Source organism: Sprattus sprattus (assembly GCF_963457725.1).
Source record: "Sprattus sprattus genome assembly, chromosome: 2".
Classification (NCBI taxonomy): domain Eukaryota; kingdom Metazoa; phylum Chordata; class Actinopteri; order Clupeiformes; family Clupeidae; genus Sprattus; species Sprattus sprattus.
In genome coordinates this window covers 63440814-63463742 of record NC_137921.1, presented here as the reverse complement: position 1 = coordinate 63463742, position 22929 = coordinate 63440814, and the positions used below count along the sequence as shown (strand labels likewise).

Here is a 22929-nt window from a genome sequence, read left to right as displayed (position 1 = left end):
TCTTCTCATAGAATAGGCCAGGACTGACCTTGAATGCCAGCCTCATGAATGAAACCCACTGTTCACCACTTGCTTACTGATACCCATCTCTCCATCCCTCCCACAATGACGCCAAGTTAAATGGCCGTGCTTGTCAGGGGCCCCACAGTCGTGGCATCCTTGCAGCTTGGTTTGGATTTATGTTTGTTTGGGAACTGGAATTTACCTTCCTCAGCTCCGGGAACATCTCTTGCACGGCGATATCCAGCAGGGCGTAGGTCATCTGGGAAAGTTACACACAGGAGACAGGTGGAAAGACAAATGAGATGGGGAAACGTGCTGTTTTTCCGCTAGCTCAAGGGCAACAAAATAAATGGATAACCAGAAATAAAGAACCAAGTCATTCCCAGTGCCCTCACCTGCTTGTTGAGGAGGGGCTGCTGCAGCATCTCGAACAGGAGACAGATGCCGTCATACCGGGCATCCTCACCCATGACTTTGACCACTGCATCTAGGAGCACACAGCGAAGAACCAATCATCCCACTGTCATAACATAGCTTTGGGGATTCCATTTCAAAGCAATAATGGCAGTTAAGAAAATACTTTTTGAGTGGTAGAAAGAACTGGAATGTGCATGTTAATATATACAGTGGGGAAAATAAGTATTTGAACCCCTGCCGATTTCGCAAGTTTGGCCAAGAAATGTGCGATCTATAATTGTAATGGTAGGTGTATTTTAACAGTGAGAAACAGAATATCAACAAAAAAAGAAAACTGCATTTTATAACATTTATGACTTTATTTGCATTTGATTCAGAAAATTGCTAGTTCAATGCAGACAGAACTATCTGGCTTGTATATGTTTGTATTTAACTGAAAGTGATAGTGTAGTCTCAAATGGAACTTATAACTCCGTGTTTACTGAAACATCATTCTCCCACTAAAGTGTAGAATAGCTAGCTATGTATGGTGAAAATAAAACTACCATAGACCTACAGTCACTATAATGAATGTATGATAATTATGACTGGAGTTGCAGTGTTTTTGAGGTAGTTAAGTAACTATGGGTTATAGTCTTGAAATTAACCTAGCATTGCAATAGTACATGGTAACATTTCTAATGGTCAAACTGCAGTAGAAGCTAACCACAACTGTGGGTGTGATTGTGAAAAAGTGTTGTGAAAACAAGCTTAAGCCAAAAATGCTTAAGGCAGACAATATTGTAAGACTGTGTTTGTGTATGCGTGTGTGCCATCACGTGCGCCCAAAAGAGAGAAATGGAGAGCGAGTTCTTTTATCACACTTTGGCACTGACCTGGGATGTAATTCATCATCTCCTCAAACGCCTGTTTGGCTCTCTTCTGCTTGTCCTCTGTGGAGCGGACTTCATTGCTCTCACAGAACACAGCATCTGTTTGGACATCAGAGGATTGTGGTTAGTCACTGAGACAAGCCACCACCCTTTTTTCCCGACACTAATCCTCAGCGCCACAGTGGGGGGAGTTCAGCTCCAGACCCCAGGCCTCTAATATAGTCCAAACCACACACTGCAGCGCACAGGGATGGGCCAGAAACATCTGTCATTTAATAAACAGCGCTTTTATAAACTCTTCTATCCTTATGGGAGTGGTGTCTTACAGGATGACAAAGCCACAGACACACACACACACGCACACACACACACTCACACACACACCCACACACACGTCAACATACTTTGAACATTATGTTAGATAGCCCAGAGCATAGTATCACTAATACAAATACGTTGTGTGTCTCAGGCAGCACAATGACACCATTTATTACATTTATTATGGCTATCTTCTAACTAAGATAGCCATACTATTGACAGGAGTGTCACAGAGTTCCCACTCTTTATTTTTCTTGAAAGTACACTGTGGCTGATCTGCCCTTGTGCTCTGCATGTCCACCCTGCCTTGTGAGAAGCAGTGCCTCACTAGACTCGCACTTTCAGACACGGGAGGTGGAAGTGCTAACAGGGTGACACATAGCCGTGAGTGCTAGCGTCTGCCGCTAGCGCATCTCTTGAGGAACTGGGTAGAGAGGTTTACGCGCTGCACAGCAGTTATGCACCCTTAATGCGTCAACTTGGCCAGAGCACTATCACTGTTATTTAACAGGACGCAGACATCAGGACACTGGACACTGCAGACGTTGAAAGTAGCAGTATACACCCTGACATCAAGAGTATGCACAAACTGGATTGAATGCTATAAAATTGTAGTGCGTCACTGGCACAATAAAGATCACTGGAAATGAATCATTACATTTTATGGATATGCTTTTGCTGGGCACACTACATAACATACTAAATGTGAATACATACAAAACTGATGGGCAAAACTTTGACACAAACTGAAGATCAACCATTTTTGTTGAGCTACAGATTATTTGAATGCAATTCACTGATCATTCCAGCTACCAAGACAAGTTTACTCAGAGCCAAAGCTAAAAAAATAAATAAAAATCCTTCACTGTTTTAAACCTTGAACAACTACCAAGTTTTATTCCAACCTCATACCACTTTGGTGCTGAAAAAGTAACCAACCACTTTTTTAAGCACATCCAGCCCCTCCCACTGTAGGCACTGAGCCCTGTGGTCACCAAGAGAGAATCAACATTGCCATAGTTTCCATAGCAGCATGTAGCCACAAACGAGACAACTTTATTGGGTTTAATCCTCAACCCCACTTTTAAGAATCAGATGCAATCAGTTTGTTCTTATCTGCTTCCTGGTACCTACATTACACCCACAATATCTGGCACTGGCTCACTTCTAGTTCTTGAGAATATAAAAACCACTATTAAACACAGCTTCTGTCAACAAGACGTGCCTTGCCTAAATGAATGGTAAGCCTAAATTACTATGTTTTCCTTCCTCTTTTTTCTGTTGCTATTCCAGAAGGGCAAGCTAGTGGGAGGCCTGAGTAGGCCAGATTGGGACACTTAAACGTTTGAAAACACACTCTCAGACTTAAAAACAACAGCAGACAGAGACAAATGTCATGACTGGACTTTCCACACACACACTCAGACACACTCAGAACAGCTGCAGGCATTGACTGAAAACAGTACACACATCCACACACATGCATGCAGCAGCATGATGACAAACACACACACACACACACACACACACACACACACACACACACACACACACACACACACACACACACACACACACACACACACACACACACACACACACACACACACACACACACACACACACACACACACACACACACACACACACACACACACACACACACACACACACACCTCTGAGCAGTGTGATGAGCGAGACTAGACGCTGCTCCTGCAGTATGTGGTCCAGTCTGAACTGCAGGTAGTGGTCCATGTACGCCTCCAGGGTCCTCTTAAACAAGATGCGTCCGCCAGACAGCACATGGTGCAGCCAGTCCGGCATGTGGAAAACAACTCTGCCTGCGAGGGAGTGGGGATGTGGAAAAACACTTGAGAGGCCCTACGCCAGTGTTGAACCTGGATAATATACACAGACCGGTCTGAAACTCGGGCTGGAGCAGCCAAGTCTCATTCCTCAGATACTATGCTCAAGCGGAGGGGGAACACACTTTCAGTGTATTAGAGTGTGTAATTAGAACAAAAATACGTCTAGCTTGCCTTACGAGTGATAGTGTACATTTAGCCAGTTTTCAGCTAACCTTTCAGGGTCTGCTTGATCTTTTACTGAATGAAGTACTGCTACAATTCAACTTGACATTGGTTGGTGGGTAATACTAAACTTCACACAAAGTTAAAAAAGAAAAAGCCTAATTTTTCATCTGACTTACCCATAAACATCATGTAGTCGTACGCGCCGTCCACTGACATTACTTCCATGAAGTAGTTCTGGTTGTGTTTCTTTTCTGCAGTTTCTGAGAGGTTCGCATTGTTCTTGAACACACCGTTAGAAAGCTAAAACAGACAAAAATATTGTTTGTTTTTTAGTGGCAGTATATAAGGGGAGGCCATACTCTCCGTAAACCAGCCACCAACATACAGGCTCACTCTATTCACAGGATATCTGTTGGAATGAAACAACTACAGCTGCACTGTACACAGCAGAAAAGCACTGCAACGCATAATGAACACAGCTGCTAAGATCATTGTGGCCCCACTCCCTTCTCTGCAGGACACATACACCACCCGGCTCACACGAAAAGCCACCTCAATTGCGAGTGATAACAGCCACCCCGCACACAGCCTGTTTAGCCTACTACCCTCTGGAAGAAGGTACAGGACCCTCCATTGCCGCAGAACCAGACTCAGCAACAGCTTCATTCACCAAGCTGTCAGGACACTAAACTCTCTCCCCTCACTCCTCCCAGCCATATCCAAACTCCCCCACCCCCCCTAAAATCACTCAGGACTCTGTAACAATCTGCTTCTGCACTTTTATCACTTTTATCACTTATGGTAACACCACTCACTGTTCAACTTGCACTGCTAATCAAACAAATACATCTTACAGGATGTTTTTGCTGCCAGTACCAAATTGCCCTTTTTTTGCACTACATAACCTCACTTTATGTAACTTATGCTGCTATATGTTTATCTGTATGTTCTACTTGTATTATGTAATGTCTTGTCTGTATGTTTGTATGTCCTCTCTGTTGTGCCTGTGCACTCATATGTTTCACCGTAGGAGAGTGGGAAACGTTTTTTCAAATACTTTGTATGTCTTGACATTTAAAGTAATTGACAAATAAAGCTACTTTGACTATCATGTGGAAGTAAGATGGCTTCTCTACCTCTCCTTATCCTTCCTCTAATGCCATGTCCTCTTACTAGTACTTAACCCGCATTTACAGTAGTTTCATTCCTGCACTTTATTTCTCACGTAAAATAGTATTTATTGTTACACTAGGTCTCTATTGCTTATATCTTGATTGTTCTCTCCTTTGTACGTCGCTTTGGATAAAAGCATCTGCTAAATGACCCAATGTAATATAATGGCTTTCTGAACATCTGGAACCTCTTCAGCAGACTTTGGTTTCTACATGATAGAGGTGTGGCCAGACACATCTACATACCATTACAATGGCGGACTGGTGGTTAGACTGTTAGCTTAGAATAGCTGCCCATAGTTACGGTGTCTGAGATTACAGACTACAGTTACAGGCACAGACCTGTAAACAACGGTGTCAAGCGCATACACACAGGCACCTTGTCGTCTACACTTACACAATCTGCTCAGATGTAGTTCTTCATCACTGACGGAATAGAGACTGCATCTGGTCTTGCACCATGACTGTGACTACTCTTCCCAGAACCCCCGCAAGCCATAAATCCCAGGCCCAACACAGACCACAGTCTGAGGGGGAGTAAGGGTGTGCGAGTGGTGTGTATGATGATGTGTGTGTATGATGATGTGTGTGTGTGTGATGACGTGTGTGTTCACCTTCTTGTTGTTTTCTTCAGTGGGGCTCAGGATGGTGAGCTCCGGCTTGCTAGGTTTGGGTTTGGGAGACTCGCACGAGTTGAAGAAGGACTGGATGAAGGGCTCCAGGTTCTGACCTTTCTGTTGAGGACAACACGGGCCACAAACAAACAAACAAACAAACAAACAAACAAAGAGTTACTAGCGTTGCAGTGTCTAAAGGCTGTGACTTTTTGGATGCCTCAGAACAGGCTGCTTCGTATAATATTATGGCATGCGCCTATAACCCTTTTCCAATTGTAATCTCTACCCCACGCATAGTAAAAATGAAAAGCCAAAGATACAATAGACACCGTAGAAACCAAGCGAATCTTCTATCTTTACCTCGGCACATTACTCTGTCGTGTCAGCCACTCGATCCAGAAAATATTTCAATGGCAATGCTAAATTTTAGGTCCCTATCAGGCAAAATGAACGATCTTATATGTGAACATAAATTAGACTGTATGTTTTTAACTGAAACCTGGCTGAAAATAAATGGGTCTGCAGCTCTTATTGAAGCATCCCCTCCGAATTATAGCTCTTTTCATTCCTTCAGATCTGGCAAAAAAGGGCCACCATAACCACGGATGCCCTGTGCTGCAGGAGCATGTCCTTCGAAGATTTTGCCACGTTTGAAAATCATGCCATAGTTCTAAAGTGCCAGCCTCCTGTTCTGACAGTAACTGTGTACAGGCTACCCAAGCAATTTCCCACTTTTCTAACAGACTTTTCAGAACTACTATCCATTATCCACACAAACTACGATTATTGTCAGTGGTGATTTTAAAATACATGTGGATAATGAGAATGACTCAAAAGCCATGGTTTTAACGTGGTTAGTACGTCAATTCCTGTTTATTTATCTCTGGAAAATCTGTGTGTCTTTACAAGTGTTTTTTTTCCTTCCGTTATGTGTATTGTGTTAACTCCTGGTATGAAATGGGCCGCACAAATAAAGTTTGATTTGATTTGATCAAGGGTTCTCTTTGGAGGAGGGTTCACTGTACTGCAAATGAGTATGAAATGGAAAAGAATCACTTAAAATGGCAGAGTACAAATCAACAACTTTAGAAATTGATAGAGAAGTTTTAAAGTTTTTAAGACATTGTTATTGTATTTTAATCTGCTTGCTTTTCCTGTGTGCTGACAGGCTGAGGCCTTGACTGTCTTGCTGAGGCAAACCACCTGTTTTTGTACTGATAATCATGCACACTGCTCAACTCTCAAGGACATATTCTGAGATCACTGCAGCAACTTCTATAGCGATGGGATGGGAGAAAACCGCCCTTTGTGTGATGAAACCTGTTTTTTCTACTCACATAAGGCTGGCTGCGTCCAGCTCTTCTTTGGAGTTTGTTCATGATATTTGGTTGTGACACATCTCCCTCTTTTGCAAAAGATATAAAAGTACTATTCTAAATTTTGATTGCTGGTCTCTGTCTCATCAATATAAACGTCTTAATATAATTTATCTAACAGAAATGCTCACACAGGACAAAAGAAACTAGACTGACTGCCACAGTTAAAATGTGTTTCGCGTACATTAGATCCCACTCTGCAGGTCAGTGTTGATTCTTTTAGGAATTCACAATGTGAATACTGTGTGCTGCCTGTCTAGTGATGAACCACTTAGACTCAACAAAGCTGACTGACTCCAGCTGAGAACCACTTCAGTTTGTGAGTGTGCTTTAAGTACTCACTGAAGTCAGACCTGCGAAAAGTAACTTACCTCTTTAATAAGTTTTCCTGGAACAGACTTGAAGATTTTCCCTGAAAAGAATAGTTGAACATGAATTCAATTCAAGTCAATTCACTTTTTATTCATATAGCACCAAAAAAAAATCAATAATCTCAAGGCGCTTTACAGAGCCCAGGGCCTGACCCTCCTAAGAGCAAGCACAATGGCGAAAGAGGCAAGAAAAAATGTTAGTCGGGAAGAAACCTCAAGCAGAGCCGTGGCAAATAAGGGGGGGGGGTCTAAGAAGATACAAGATAGAAAATGAGGGGGTGGGGGAAGGGAATGGAAATTATTTACGTGTATCAAGATTAGCATGCTAACATGCATGTGGTAAATGAGGTTTTCTGTTTTTTATGGTCTACATCAACTGTACTGCAGTATATTGTGGATCTACTATAGAAAAGTCTATCTAAGAGCTGAAAAGGAGAAGTTGTGCAATGTCGAGTCCAAAGATAAAAAATAAAGACAACATCATACTACATGTGGCAATAACCTCATTGCACAAAGGTCTGTTTCAATGTGCCCCTGTTGAAAAGTACTCAATGTAACTCTGGGTAATACAGTCGTACCTCAGAATTACAGAAAAAAAAAAACATTTAGCAAAACTCTCTTTTTTTCTCCATTACACGACAGTCTGTCAAAAATGTGTGTACACAAAAAGACACAGTGATGAAACCCAGCCAATAAATGAAAAGTGTTTTGCTACATGAGCCTGTGATTCATACCAAGGTTGACATCCGGGAGCATCTTGTCCAGAAACTGTGACTCCACACTATATGGTGACAGGAAGTCTGCGATCAGCTGACTGTTACTCAGCTCTGGATGCTGAAGAATTTTCTGTGAACACAAACGGAGATACAAATGTTTCAGAATCCCAATATAGGACAAAAAATACATTCAACCAAATAAAAGGTCTATACTGTACATTGGTAACTTACTGTCCTTTCTGCTTTGAGTAAAACTTTGCTAAAATAGCTAAATTAGCATGTCCCATACACAGAGTTCAGACATCCAAAATCATTCAATACAAAACCTTTTTAAACTAAACCATGATGGCTGTTTAGGTTTTTTTTTTTAAGTCTCAATGGTCTGAAAGTGTGACCGACCAAAATGATGTCATCTCCTATGTATTGGACAGACACTTCTTTTGTTTTCCTGATTACTACTTTTGCTTTGGGAAGGATCACGCACCTGGAGATACTCCTCAAATTCTCCCCTCTTAGATACTAAGAGCTCAAAGTTCTTTGGTCCGATAATCCTTTTAGAAGGGAGCTGAGTATCTGGAAAGGATCCTGGAAAAGAAATGATACAAATGAAGGCTAGAAATTCCAGCTCTTAATCTCTTAACTCACTGTAACAAAAGCAAACTGCTTAGACAAGATAAACTTGGTGAAATAGTAAAGTTGGATAGAAATACATACCATGGAACTCTGTGAGTTTGGACTCAAGGACATAGAATTCAAGATATCTTCTGTAAACCATCCAGGTTTCTTTCTCATGTCCCACTGAAATGAATCATGGTGGAAAACAGACACATTTTAACATTTGTTCTCAATGCAATGAAAGCCTAGTCTGGGAAGTCCCGCCCCACTTCTTCCGGCCAAATTGATTTTGCCTCAGAACTGGGTCTGGCCAAGTATGGATACCCGTTCATTTCAAGATTTCCACAATCCTTGGAGCCAATCACAAACTGGCTTTTGGCTACCTGGCGCGCCATTGGCGGATTTAAACTTACCACGGCTACTTTACAAAATCTACTGCACGGAGAGTTTTTAAACATTGGACATGGTGGCCGCCGAAGCACCGCAAAACTTCGATAAGGCAAGTTTTCTTTGAAAACAGAACAGAAACTTGCCCTGGAACAATTCATACAGAAAAAATATGTGTTTGCTTTATTACCGATCGTTGTATCGTTGTATAGTATCGTTGGTCTGATTGGTTAAAGGCGTGTCCAATTACGTGAGTGAAGTGGATCGCTGATGAGTAGTTGGCCAGACTAACTGAGCAAATGCAATGCAGTGAAGGGGCAGGGAATTCCCAGACAAATGAAAGCCAGCAACAGATACATTTCACAAGTCACCTAAAAGTTCACAATGGCTCATGCACCCTGTCCCTCAGGACATCAATCCAGACGCTTACCTTCCTTTCGGTCATTGCGTACCACGTCGATGCAGAAAACCGGGACCTTCTCCCTCTTGGCCTCATCCTCGAAGAAGTCGACATAGGGGATGGTGATTGCCCAGGCGGAGAGGTTGCGCTGGGTCCCGGGTGTACTCACCAACTCTGGTGGGGAGTCATCCTCCATCACCACCGTGGCTTCCTCCACCTGAAAGATGAACACATATACGCCATGTGACAATCAAATATACTGCTTACGAAGTTAATATTTATTATTCAATATATAAGGTGTTGCGAAATATGCTGAAATGAGCTGAAAAGAGTGAGTGAGAAGATGGGAACAGTTTGGCTGGGAGTATTACAGACATCATCTTACTATTCAAACTAGTGTCAGCGTTCAAGGTTAGCGTATTAGCTCACTGAATATAAGCTGACTGAATATACGCATGACCACTGCTGAACTGGTGGCTAAGGTTGGGCAGAACAGCTAACTACGAGCCATTGAGTTAGTGGAGCTGCTCTCTGGCGCACTCCTGAGTTAACTGCAGGATCATGAATCTGAACCCTTTGCCCCTGTGCACTTCAGTCAACCCTAAACAGATGAACACACACACCCAAAACCTAGGAAACAGTCTGGCGTACCTGGTGCAGCACAGTACCGAGGTGTGTGACTAGGAAACACCCACTCATTGGTGAGTAATCCTTCAATCTTTTAAATTTCAAGCAGAACAGATTAAAGGTCGACAGAAACCATAGGTGTTTTTACAACACACTGAAGTGACAGTTGTCTGTTGACAGTTTGCAAACAGGTTTGCGAGTCAAGTTCTAACTTGAACTGATTTGTTATAGCCTTTTGTAATGTGTTTATTAAGACAGCTCCACAGAATGAACAGGAATTGTTCGATAAGGAGAATTCATTCTGACACCATTTGTGATATTCTTCGGTGCATTTCTACGCCAGCATTGGAACCATTTCCACTTGCAGCCTTTAATGTTTTACACTCCTTCAAATTACTACTGCGCCTTCCAACTGAACCATTCAGTCTTGGTCACTGACAGCCAATTTAACTAAGGCTATGTGCACACGAAGTCTAGTTTGTCTTCGTCCGCAACGTGCAGAATACCGATAGCCCTATCATAAATACGAACACTCTCTATCCGCACACGGTTTCCGCAACGATCGAAGTCTGGGGTAGAAAGTGAGTAGATTTGAATCGGTACGGGGGCTGGTGTTCGTCTGCACGGTTTCACGCAACCTGATGACGTCATTGCCCCACGTGATCGTTTTGCGATCTCCAACCACACTATATATAGCTTGTTCTCCCTCAAAATCTCACTCATTAACCCAGCCTTCTGATTTTTAATTAGCCTCCTATCTTGATACAATTCTTCTTATTCAGGTGTAACATAACTTTCATGACCACAAATATAAATTGGCCAGCGATTTAATTTGCTTTTTTATTCATAAATGTATGTAAAATGGTCGCAGCAAAGGCTCATGGGAAATGGGATGACAGACATGTCATGTTGTACTGTTCCAAACTCTTTATTATCAATAGAAAAAAATATTATTTTTCTCATATCCTTTAGTCTGACCACTGATTTTATTAACCATCATAATGTAATGTTGTTAATTGGAGCTTGAATGTTTTGTGTAATGTGTTTATCCTCGTGCTGTATAGTCTCTAGGTTTTTCACGGTTTTTCAGTTGTGTAAATAAAGCGCTAAAGCGCCACCCACAGGTGTGAGGTATGTACTACAGCCCTTTAAACACAATCTGGTGGCTCCGTTTTTACGCAAATCTCTCGTTGCCAGCCTCCGTATTTACGAAATTAAAAGATTCGATTGGTGTGAAAAGTAAATCCGATTCGGAGGCCCTAGACTTCGTGTGCATATGACCTAAGAAAAAGTCAGTAGGACTAATAATGTTGGGATTAAGCATCTAGTGCATCCATCAGCCTATAGAGAGCAGTTGGGTTCTTTGTCACCAGGTAAGTGAGTGAGTCAGACTGCTGAACAGATATTCACACTGTCCATCATTCAGCCGGACCGTTACAATGAGCTAAGGGAGGAGCAGGGATTGAAGACTACAGTAAGTTTAGTAATGAACTAAGAGAGGAGCAGGCATTGAAGACTACAGTAAGTTTAATGATGAACTAAGAGAGGAGCAGGCATTGAAGACTATTGTAAGTTTAATAATGTAAGTTGGGTCGCACCTGGTCATCGCCACCTTCGATCATGGCATAGTTAGGAGGCAGGGCCCCCTCTAAGGTGGTGCTTCGGAAGACTCCTTTGATTTTGCTGCCGATGCGGCTGATCCCGAATGACTCCCCGCGTTTGGACGTGTTCCTGAACAGACACAGACACGTGGACACAGACGAGATACAGACACGTGCACACAGACGAGACACAGACACGAGCACACAAACGAGACACATGCACACAGACGAGACACAGACACGTGCACACAGACGAGACGCAGACACATGCACACAGACGAGACACACACGGGAGAAAGTGCACATTTATCATGACAGACTCGACACCTTATCTCTTCCCAGTCCCACAGTGCACACTGCAAAACAGAGGGGGTCTGTCCAGGAGATCACTCTTTAACAGCAGTGCTCACTAAGGGAGGGAATGTGTATAAATTCCTGGCTGAGAAAAATCACAGCCAACACCCCCCAACACACACACACACACACACACGCTCACACACACGAAAGCATACACACAGATGTACTGTACACAGAGGAGGTTGTATACACTCCGCTGATAGTGAAGTGAAGATGTATACAACAGAAAAGGGTGTTTTTGTATATGCCCACACAGGACCATGCTCTGTGAACACACACACACACACACACACACACACACACACACACACACACACACACTTACACTAACACACAACCGCATCACTCGACTTACTGCAGCAGGGGGCTAAGGGAAGACAGGATGCCGGGGGGGGGGCATGGGGGAGGGCTGAGAGCAGACCTGAGAGGGTGCAGGTCGTCGAATGCTTGCCTCCAGCCCACCCCTGCACCCTCTCAGGTCTGCTCTTTTGGGTGGGGAAGTGTGCTTGAGATGCAAGGGGGGGGGGGCAAATCCAGGCGTAAAGCAGCAGTGGATTATGGGAGACACACATGGGAGAGAGGTCTGGCGGAGGTTGAATGAAGGTGCAGTGATGCACTGACGCCATTGACACAGCCCCTGTCATTTTCTCTGTCAGTGCACAATACCAATAAGGTGCAATTATTCTGTCTGGTAGAGCCGTCGAGATTACACTGAGCCTTTGCTGACCAAGTTTGTCTTTAAATGATTCCTAACAGGATACTGCACCTTTGCATGCAAAGCCTCCTTATATCTTTCACACTTGAGGTGTCATCTAGCCTCATGCTGTGCTCAATCAGCACGCTGAGAGGGTGAAAGAATACTGCTGAAATATTACTCTTTTAGAAAGAAAGTAAACGCCTACAAATTTACTAGCCAGAGCGGTTAACTCAGTTCAAAGAAGAAAGGTGGCTTCAAGGCAAAGGGCTAGACACAAACTTGATCTAATGAAAGCAAGCTTACGAAGCCTCAAGCCTTCGTTTTGTAAGCCTATTTATGAAACATTTTCTTTTTCTTTCTTTTAGGCTACAGCAGTGGTTCTTAACCTTTTTGGAGGTACTGAACCCTGCAAGCTTCATCAGTGCATTCGCTGAACCCTTCGTAATTTGAGAAATAAAATATGATTTCTTCAAATCGACATTGCTAGTGTGAACCGGGTTATACTGTGTGTGTCTTGACCCCTGCCGAACCCCTGGGGTTCGTTCGAACCCAGGTTAAGAACCACTGGTCTACAGCATTCAAGCATCCTCTATGTGGGCATGCAGTGGGAAACAGGCAGCTGTCCCGTCAGCAGACTTGCACCATGCTTTAACTTACCTGAAGTCATCAAAACTCAAGCTATTCCTGAAATCACAGGCACATCAAACAGTTACAGTCTCTCCACAGAAAACTTGGATGTCCTTACTGGTGATAAAAGAGTTCTTTTTGGGCTATTTCCTGGATTTAGGGACACTGGGCAATCATGGGAGTAAAGCTGTGTAGTCTGCTAGGCACCCTTTACAGGGCAAAGGATAATCACTGGAAAGGCTCGAGGAAGGAGAGCAGGGCGTGTAAACAGTGATATGGAACAGAAAGGGAAACAAATTGACTGAATTTTGGCATACAGGGAAAATGGAAGGGTGTTAATGCTGACAGAGGACCTGTGTGTGTGTGTGTGTGTGTGTGTGTGTGTGTGTGTGTGTGTGTGTGTGTGTGTGTGTACACATGTATGTGTATGTTGGGTCTGTGGTTTCTCTGGCTCTGGGGAGCATCGAGGATGGATGTTGATACGGAGGAGAGGACAGCGTGTACATGAGGCAGGAGAGGAGAGAGTGGCATGAGGGAGAAGAGGACAGCGTGTACATGAGGGAGAAGAGGAGAGAGTGTACATGACGGAGGAGAGGACAGCGTGTACATGAGTGACGAGAGGGATAGTGTTTCACACAGAGGTGTGGAGGACACACACCTGCTGAGCTTGCTGCTTCTAGCCGGAGATTCGGCCCCACACAGCAGATGTCTGAAGTACTGCAGAGAGAGAGAGAGAGAGAGAGAGAGAGAGAGAGAGAGAGAGAAGGAGAGTCAGAGAGAGAGAGAGAGAGGGAAACAGAGAGAGAGAGCGTCAACACGAATCATCTCATGATCACAGTGTCTCAAGATAACAAAAGGGTCTTCTCTTAAATGTCAAGGCCTAGTGATATCAGATTGTTATGACTTGTTTACCATTTCATTTTTTTCCCTGTTTCAAATAACAGGACAATGTTGGGAGGTCTGCAAGTACTGGTTCATGGATGATAAGATTGTGCTATGAGGATGGCATCTACAAACTCAGTTCATGTACATTTGATTCCCATACTTCCCTTAAAGCTTATGATGACATTATTTGCCACAACAGCATTACTTATTCTTTTCCTTGAAAACACTGCATTTCTACAGGATGTTCTTGTTCCAGCAAACAGATTGTATGCCTTACATAAACCTTGAAGAAATGTGAGAGATACTTTTGTCTTTAATAAACTCTGAATTCTAATAACCAATTGAACCCCACATTTAAAATCAGACACCTATCCATGTCTTCTTCCTCCATATTTATTGTAGTGTGTGTACTATGTGCCATTTCATCTGAAAGCATTTTTGTGAACGGCCTAGTAACTCATCGTCACCTCATCACTGTGACAGAACAGGGGGGTGAAGACATTCTCCAGGAGTGACAGGACGTGTTCGTACGCTTCAAACAGACAACGCATGGTCTGCAGTTTCACGACCCCTGGATATGGACCCTCTGCAACTGGAGAGGAGTAGGAGGGAGGGGGGGGGGGGGGAAGACACAAACAGGTAGAAAGAGAGACAGAGAATTACATTGACACTTGCTTGCATTAGAGTATTTATTACACAATTCAATCTAAATCACAATTCAATCTAAATCACAATTCAATCTAAATCACAATTCCCATTGACCCAACAGGTACAGGATCAAATGCCACTGTACTGTACTGTACTAATACGGGCAGGGGCAGGGGCAGCTGCCACCCCTACCACAGAGCTTGCCACCCCAGCCCGCCACCCCAATCGTGAATCCTCCAAACACCTAGATCAATCAATCTAAATGATTCTTAAAATAACTGTAGTGAATTAACTGCAACCAACTTAAGAACAGACGAGAATGACACGTCTATGTTCTTGTTCTGTGGATACAAGGAAGTGGCCAATAGTGTGCGTGCACCCTACACCACTATGTGCAAACACTGTTACGTCCTAAGCACTGCTTGCAGACTGCAGATGCCACTTGTTGTGCATATTGACTGAACTCCACTTAAGACTAGGAGGGGAAAGAGAGACAATCTGCACTGAGAGATGCTGCTGTGGTCTCTCAACCTGACCTACTTGCACAAACCCTCAGCCTACAACTACCCCCACCAGACTGTCATGCACTTATGCGGCCCCATACTCTGTGCTAGCATTTACCTGCAATGTAAATAATTGCCACCATCGACATTGTTTTCTATTACTCTACTTACCCTTGTAATAGTAACCTTACCAGCACACTGTAGACCCACTTAGCTTCTCTACAATACTTGGATGCTCTCTCCCCACTGTACACACTATCAATCGTGTCTACACACCATGTTATAATTGTATGTATTGTGTACATTTACCACATGTATGCTAGCATGCTCATCCTGATATGTGTGATTCATCCCTCCAAAGATTGTGCAGGTGTTCACTAACCCAAAGTACAGTGACTAAGAGCTTTAATACACCATTCAACAGGATGCCTGAACCTGGGGCGGAGGATATTTCGCTTGCTTGGGACTGCTCAGCCAATTGAAACACGTTATGAAACTCTCAACAACCACTTCTTGTGTTCTAATGTTAATCTCAGTTCCTGAATTCTGCAGTTTTACACGATGAATGCAATTACTCCATTCACTAAGCCTGTGTGACCAGCGGCCCTATGGCTCTTCAAAGCTGACCTACTGAAATGTTTCTCCACGGAGAGAGCAAAACATCCCTTCTCTGGAAGCCATCCCCCAAACAGCTGTACACTATCCATCTTACAGCTCCACTTATTTTCACTCATATTCTCAAGTTAAATAGTTTTTATGCACTTTAGTTTGAATTCACTACCACACAATCTCAGATACACCATATCTGTGAAGGCATTTCAAAATGAAGTTCTCACTACGACAGTCTCCATCAGCAGCTGCAGTATTTGTACTCACCATTGCGGATTTCCTCGACGATGAAGGGGTCAAAGCGGATCTTGTCAATGCTCTCATCCAGGCAGTAGGTCTCGTAGATCTTCTGCACTTCCCCATGCAAACGCTGCATCTCCGAGTCACTCAGATCAGGAGACAGGATTTTATCGTTGAACTCCTCTGGACAATGAGAGATGTCAGAATTGATTGAAAGCTACTCCTGTAGGTTTTAGAAAAACTGGCTACCAGAACTGAGTAGGATGTGTGCAGTAATCATGTTAAGTTAACCATGCGGTAGTGGGTCAAGGTCATAAAGCAAAAACGTACAGCTTGTATTCCACTAACTTGATTTCGAGTCGAGTAATAGTGACGCATGAAAGCGTCATGCCATCATGACAAAATAATCAACACATCAGATACATGCATGCATGAATGCAAGGTGACCCAGTTTGGGCAGACTTTAGGCTGATCTGACAAGAGTAAAATAACTCAGTGATTGAGTAGTGTGTAGTAGTCCACATAGTTTAAAAATGCTTGCTGTTGTAAAGTTAAAACAGGCTTCAAACCCACAAAAGGAGCCCACTCATACAAGGAATAGGATGATGGATAATGCTCAATTTTTGACAGACACTTAATCAACCAAAATCTGTCTCATTTGACATCCTATAGTTTGTATCCCCACATCAACGGCATATACAGTATCTTGTATCTGCAGCATATGTGCTACCTAACATGATTAAATAGTTTCTGAAACTAATCAGGATATCTGTCCATTAGAACATAAACAACTTTTTCCCATGATGTAAAAGTAATTCCAGATATTGAGATGTAATAGCCCCACAAAAACAAAATGAAATGTTTTTTTTTTTTAAATACCATCATTGACAAATGGATTCAAAACTGCTCAAAACTTTGTTTCTCTTTGGATAACATACCAGTTGTTTCCTGGAGTGAAACTACTGCTGATGTGATATAATGATATCAGAGAGGAAACAGGTTATGGCAGTTGGCCTGTGTGAGGGCCGTAACCCAGTCGAAAGCCTTACGGAGTGTGGCTGAAGACTCACCAGCTTGCGTAAAATGGCGCAAGTCTAGAAAAAGGGGTCGACGCACACAAGACGTGAAAAGACGCCGGGGGGCGCGCAAGGGGCTTGCGCGGCCTCTTGCGCTTGCGCTTACGTAACTGAGCATAAATTGGCCTTTAGGGACTGTGGCTGAAGACTCACCAGCTGTAAGGCAGAACTGCAGGACGTGAACAGCGCCCTCTGCCTTCAAGAAGCTCATGAAGCGGAACAGCAGGTCCTGCTGCTCGCGGATCCCCTTGAGCTCCAGCTTCAACACCTGTCCACAGGAAGAGAGCTCACCGAGGTCAGAGGACACGGCATGATCAGTGACTTTGCATAGAAACACCTCCTAAAATGACTGTTTGTTAACATAGATGAAATCTTCACAGTATGTAAAAACAAATATAAGGAGTTTTATAATGACACTCTTGATGATTTCCACAATATATTATAGTCTGCACTATAAAAGTAAAAGTCGTTGACGGTCACATGTGAACAAAGGCATTTTTTTCAAATAGATACATGAGTGAATCTGACATTGTATGCAAGAGCCCGGTGATCAGTTGCAACTTTACAATATCTGAAAAATGGGCACTAAAGTGATACTAAGGCCTTACAGATGGCTTCTTGTTCCGGGGATGAGCATACTTCTGCAGAAATGGCACCAAGGCAGAGGGAGGCTCTAATGCTGGTTCAGGCTATGAGTATGACAAAAGTAAAGTCTGTGAGATAATCAATCATGCTCATCGTAGGAGTAAATCAATTACATAAAAAAACGTTACGTCACTTACAGGAGAGTCATCAATAAAGATGAGCACCATATGATTCAATGTATCCTGCATGAAGGAAAAGGTGAAAGGGTTATCAAAACCAAGGATCAATTCATCCCACAGTTCCAAATTTGACTTTGAACATGAATTTAAGCCTGAAGCATCTGGGACAGTTCTAGTTCTGATCACTTACAGGGTCAGCCATGAAATCCATTGTTGGGAGGACAACTGATCCTGTCATTACTTCTCGAAGCAAGAAGGCAAGAGATCTGTGTGATAAATAAAGAAAAGGATAGTCAGGTTAAAGTGTTCCAAAAATGTTGCAGGAATTTTTATTTGAACAAAAATATCAGAAGAAACCACAAGCTTGCACTGAGAAAGTACATATAAGTACTATGAAATGTACCATGGGTTTACTATGCATTGTATAACTCTGGAGAACCTTTTTAAAATAAATAAATAAATGCAATAAAGATCAACACTAAAGGGAGAAGAGAGCCAGGTGAATGGACCAGTACCTGCACTCTGGGGCTTTTGGGGGGATGACATATGGGAACAGCATCTCTGTAAGTTTGCGGAGGTAGAGCAGCTCTTCCCTGCGGCTGCGCAACGCCACGTGCAAATCTGGGCCATACTCATCCAAGGCAGCCTGCTGCAAATGCTCAGGACTCCGGGATACTGTTCCAAACACACACACAAACACAAACACACACACACACACACACACACACACACACACTTAAAGCTGGTGAAAAGTAAATTTTCTGCAATAGTTCCATCCTCAGAATCTATGAAGAATGCATTGAATGGAGCAAATTATACCTTTATTCCAGGCTTTAGCCACAATCTCAACATGCTTCATTGCTACGGTCAGCATTTTGCCAGTAAAAAGTGAGGGAAAGTCCACCTACATGAAATCAACAAACTTATTAACATGAGGGCAGGTGATTGCACAAGTTCTTGCATCAGAACTAATAAAGTATAAGAAAGCTGGACTGATCATTGCCATCCATATACCGAAATCTCCCAAATTAAAATAAGATATTCTGTTTATTTGAGGCCAATAGTAAAGTTATAGTTTCTTTTTATTAAAAGTTAGTGTAGCAAAAAGTGTAGTTTGTAAAATCTCACCTTCTGAGCTCTTCTCACCATCACAGCACCAAAGAAGCGAAACATCATTCTTAACTCGTCGACACAAGCCTCATCATCTGTAATATCCCTGAGACAGACACACAACACATGAAGTGCACTGACAAAGCTTCCTCTCTCTCTCTCATCCTCCTCTCCCTTTCTCTCTCTTTCTCTCACTCATCCCCCTCTCCCTTTCTCTCACTCTAAAACAAGATTGTATGTGAATATTACCTGTACCAGGGATACACAAAGTTCTCCAAAATCAACTCCAAAACCTGGAATACATAAGACATGCGTACACTTAATATGGTTCCTTGATTTATAACATTTATGCATAGACTACTAACAAGCTTGCTAGCTACCTCTGATATGGAAGCATCCACCTTTGAGGATACCTTCAAGTCCAACCATGGCTGATAGTTTTCCAGGAGAAGAGTTGGCCTTCAAGTCAAAAATCAATGTATTTATTACATATGCATATGACCACACACTAGCAAACAAACTGATTTTTTTTTTTTTTTTAATCACGCAGTGGGAAAATACCAAATGCATGGTGGTCTAGCAAATGATGTCACTTGAGCATATCTGTAGGCATACCTGTGGCGATTACATTTCCTTTTTCCACAAACGGCACAGCTATGACCAGACGGGAACAATTCCTGCTGCTCATTTTGCTGGAAAAGTGTCGTTCACAATCATCACACATTAAAAATGCATACAAAGCGTATTGCTGTATATTAACGCTGTTGAAATGGCGTAAATAATGGTGCTTACTTTGCTCTTCGGTTTGAAATGGAAGAAAATGTTTGGCAAGAGGTATTCTGGATTAATGGAGCAATAGAATGTGATCACCCCAGCCAAGAAGGACCAGAATACCATAAGGATATGCAAATACCTTTTAAGAGAAAAGGGGAGAAGGCAATGGATAAATTGCATGACATCAATCCTATCAGCATTAGCATCATAATAATGCATAGAATTAACACAAAGTAACTAAAAAATAATTCAGACAGTAGAACCTTACCTATTTAAAATGATGGTTGACAGGAGCATGAACATGAGAAGGAAACATATGACTGGATACTGGCGAACCACCTCCCTCAAAACTTCCATCCTCATCCATTGTCTGAAACTTTGTACATATTCCTTCACACCAGCCATCTCGGTCTGTAGCCTGAGGACGGTGGAAACACCAAGCTGAAGTTGTACGCATGTCAGCAATTCTATACCTTACTCGCGTATGATAAGTGTGTTGTGGGTGCGAGGTCAATTTCATCACAAATTCAAAATAATTTATATATCTATCTGTCTAAAATCATCCATTTGGTCAAAGTAACCAACATTGAGCTGATTAATACGAAGACGCAGCCCAAATCCTTGCTTGTACAGGGAGCTAAGTTAGCTAGTAACGATAAGCCACTTACATCCTAGGCTACTCTGGATGTGGAGGGCAAACATTAATCAAACAAGTGTTACTAGGGCTAACTGGGTCAACCGCCACCATTTCAGCGTAACGTGCTTAAATGCGTCTTGTTTACTTTCCAGAGGGGGACAAAAAATCTGTTTACTTGTTCACTAATGGTAGTTATCTGCGCAAACTAATATCCTACTTACCTTTACAAAAGTTGTGCAGCTACTACAACCTTAAGCAAAGATGATGGGTTTCGAGAAACACGTCATACTAAAGGGAAAGACTTTGATGGAAAGAAAATACCAATAGCGTAGACATTGCAAAATAGTGTCTAAATGATCGATGGATCAGTCGTGAGAATAACCGAGGTAATTTTGCATTTTCATAGTTTAACACAGTGCCAAACTGACTTCGGTTGACTTCCTTTCATTTGACAGACCAGCGAATGGTTTGTTTACGACACCAACATTCCTAATGGGGATAGGCTGAAAAGTGGACTGCATGAATCCTGTCACATGATAAGCTAATTGTCACTTCCTGTTCCCTGAAGTGAAACAGGGAATTACTAAACAAGTTTCTGACTATATTAATTCCAAGACAATACGTCTATAACTAAACGCGAAATTAAGAGACAGTGAAACTATTCGTCTACTCTGAGCAGCTTTCGAATAATTTTTCATCCTTGAGTCCTACAAGGAAAAACGGTATGCCTTGCGTTGGGAGTAGGCCTATTTTCTGGATGCTTTTTAGAAATTGATTCAAAATTCCTAGGTATTTCGGGTATTTCAAAACCGTCATGTGGCTGAAAGTGGGAAAGAAAGTGTCGGAAATCACACAGTTCAATTTGAAATGTTTACTTATCAGTTGCTTCAAACACGGAGTTAAGAAGTTCTGGACCCCAGCCGGCTGCCAATAGAACTAAAGTAAAGCCTTTCGGTAAAGGTGGAAAGACATTCACAGATTCGAAGATCCCGGGTCAATAAGTTATATGCAAAACTTGCAAAATCACAAATTCCTGTTTACAATCGTAAGGTAGACAACGAGCCCCCTAATTTGAATCAATACGAGCCTCTGAGCTGGCATAATAACGTTGGATTTGAGTTACATTTCCAAACTGTTTTGACTACACTAGACCATTATGTGTAGTGATTTTGGGGACACACAGCTCTGTATCAGAGTAAAGTTATTGAATATTCTTCCCAATAAAAATCACTCTAAAAATATGCAAAAGCACATATGTTCAAACCAATAGCAGTTAAGTATAACCAACAGGAAACAATTGATGTGTGCAGCAATTTTGGTACATTTTGGCGTAAGTATCAATACTGAAAATAAAAAACCGCTTGCCCACCTTTTCCCCCTTGCCCTACTTTTTTTACAGGATTTCTGATAGTTTAGCTCAGGGGTTTTCAACCGGGGGTCCGTGACGGCATTGCAGTATAGAAAATTGTATAAATTTGCTTTGATATTTTAAAACATTTTCCAAATGACTCTTGAGTATCGTAAAAAAATATCTAAAATAAGAGAAACATGTCAATCTAAATTCAGCGAAGACATTACACTGACAAGTGCTACAGGCGGAATATCTGTGCAGGGGGAGTGGCGGCGGCGGTTAGTGATCTACCCTGATAATTTCACATATTTAAGAGTTAAAGGCAGAATACGGGGAGTAGATAAGAGGGAGGAATGCTAGATAAGCAGTTTTCAGTTCCAGAGTTTAATAATGCACTAAGAATGTTAGGCAAATCTGCGCCAGGTTGGGATAGTATCTGCTATGGGATGTTTGAAAAACCTATAGGAAAGAGGAAAAGAAGTCCTAGTCAAATTATTTTACAAGGTGTGGCAGGAGGGCATTATTCCAAGTTGCTGGAAAGAGACAGTAGTCATGAATTAGAGAGAGTGAAGTGTTTTAGGTACTTGGGGCTGTGGTTTGATCAAAAGCTTCTGTGGGCAGAGCATATTGAAAAGGTAGTGAGTAAAATGGGGTTGGCTTTTGTGTTCCCAAAGCTAAATGTAAAAGTGGTGAAAAGAATGACTGATGATGGATATGTTAACAGCTGAATTAGCAGCAATACGACTGGCTTTAATGTGAGTGGAAGAGTATAGGCCCAAATGTGTGTCAATATGGTATGACTCCAGGTCAGCTCTGGTCTCGTTAAAAAAGATGCACTCTATATCAAGACCAGATATTATGTATGAGGTGTTGCAGTTAGCAAATCGAATGCAGAAGTCAGGAATCAGAATTTCCTTTGGGTGGGTTCCAGCGCACATGGGAGTAAAAGGAAATTAACTGGCTGATAGCTATGCAAAACAAGCAATACTGAAAAAAGAAATAGACGTCAATGAATATCACAGTAAAGCAGAAGTTAGAAGCATCATAAAGATCAAGGTTTGAGATATATGGCAATATATGTGGGACCATGAAAACACAGGAAGAAATTTGTACTAAATTCAAAGAA

General features: G+C 42.3%; 1 protein-coding gene across 1 annotated transcript; it reads right to left on the bottom strand.

Moving 5' to 3' along the window:
• Positions 1–35: 35 nt before the first annotated feature.
• On the bottom strand, positions 36–20885 carry LOC308360435 (sorting nexin-14-like). The gene is made up of 28 exons (XM_080832358.1): positions 20674–20885; positions 20084–20233; positions 19834–19954; positions 19657–19733; positions 19422–19500; positions 19291–19334; positions 19060–19147; positions 18751–18835; positions 18447–18606; positions 18122–18197; positions 17950–17994; positions 17776–17856; positions 17321–17435; positions 16119–16274; positions 14559–14683; positions 13865–13923; positions 11523–11655; positions 9328–9514; positions 8610–8693; positions 8380–8480; positions 7914–8025; positions 7180–7220; positions 5430–5549; positions 3820–3943; positions 3287–3451; positions 1296–1391; positions 399–490; positions 36–262 (listed from the first exon to the last, which is right to left on the bottom strand). Exons 2-28 carry the CDS (start codon positions 20218–20220, stop codon positions 134–136), a joined length of 2832 nt encoding a protein of 943 aa, XP_080688484.1. The 5' UTR covers positions 20221–20233; positions 20674–20885; the 3' UTR covers positions 36–133.
• Positions 20886–22929: the final 2044 nt, after the last annotated feature.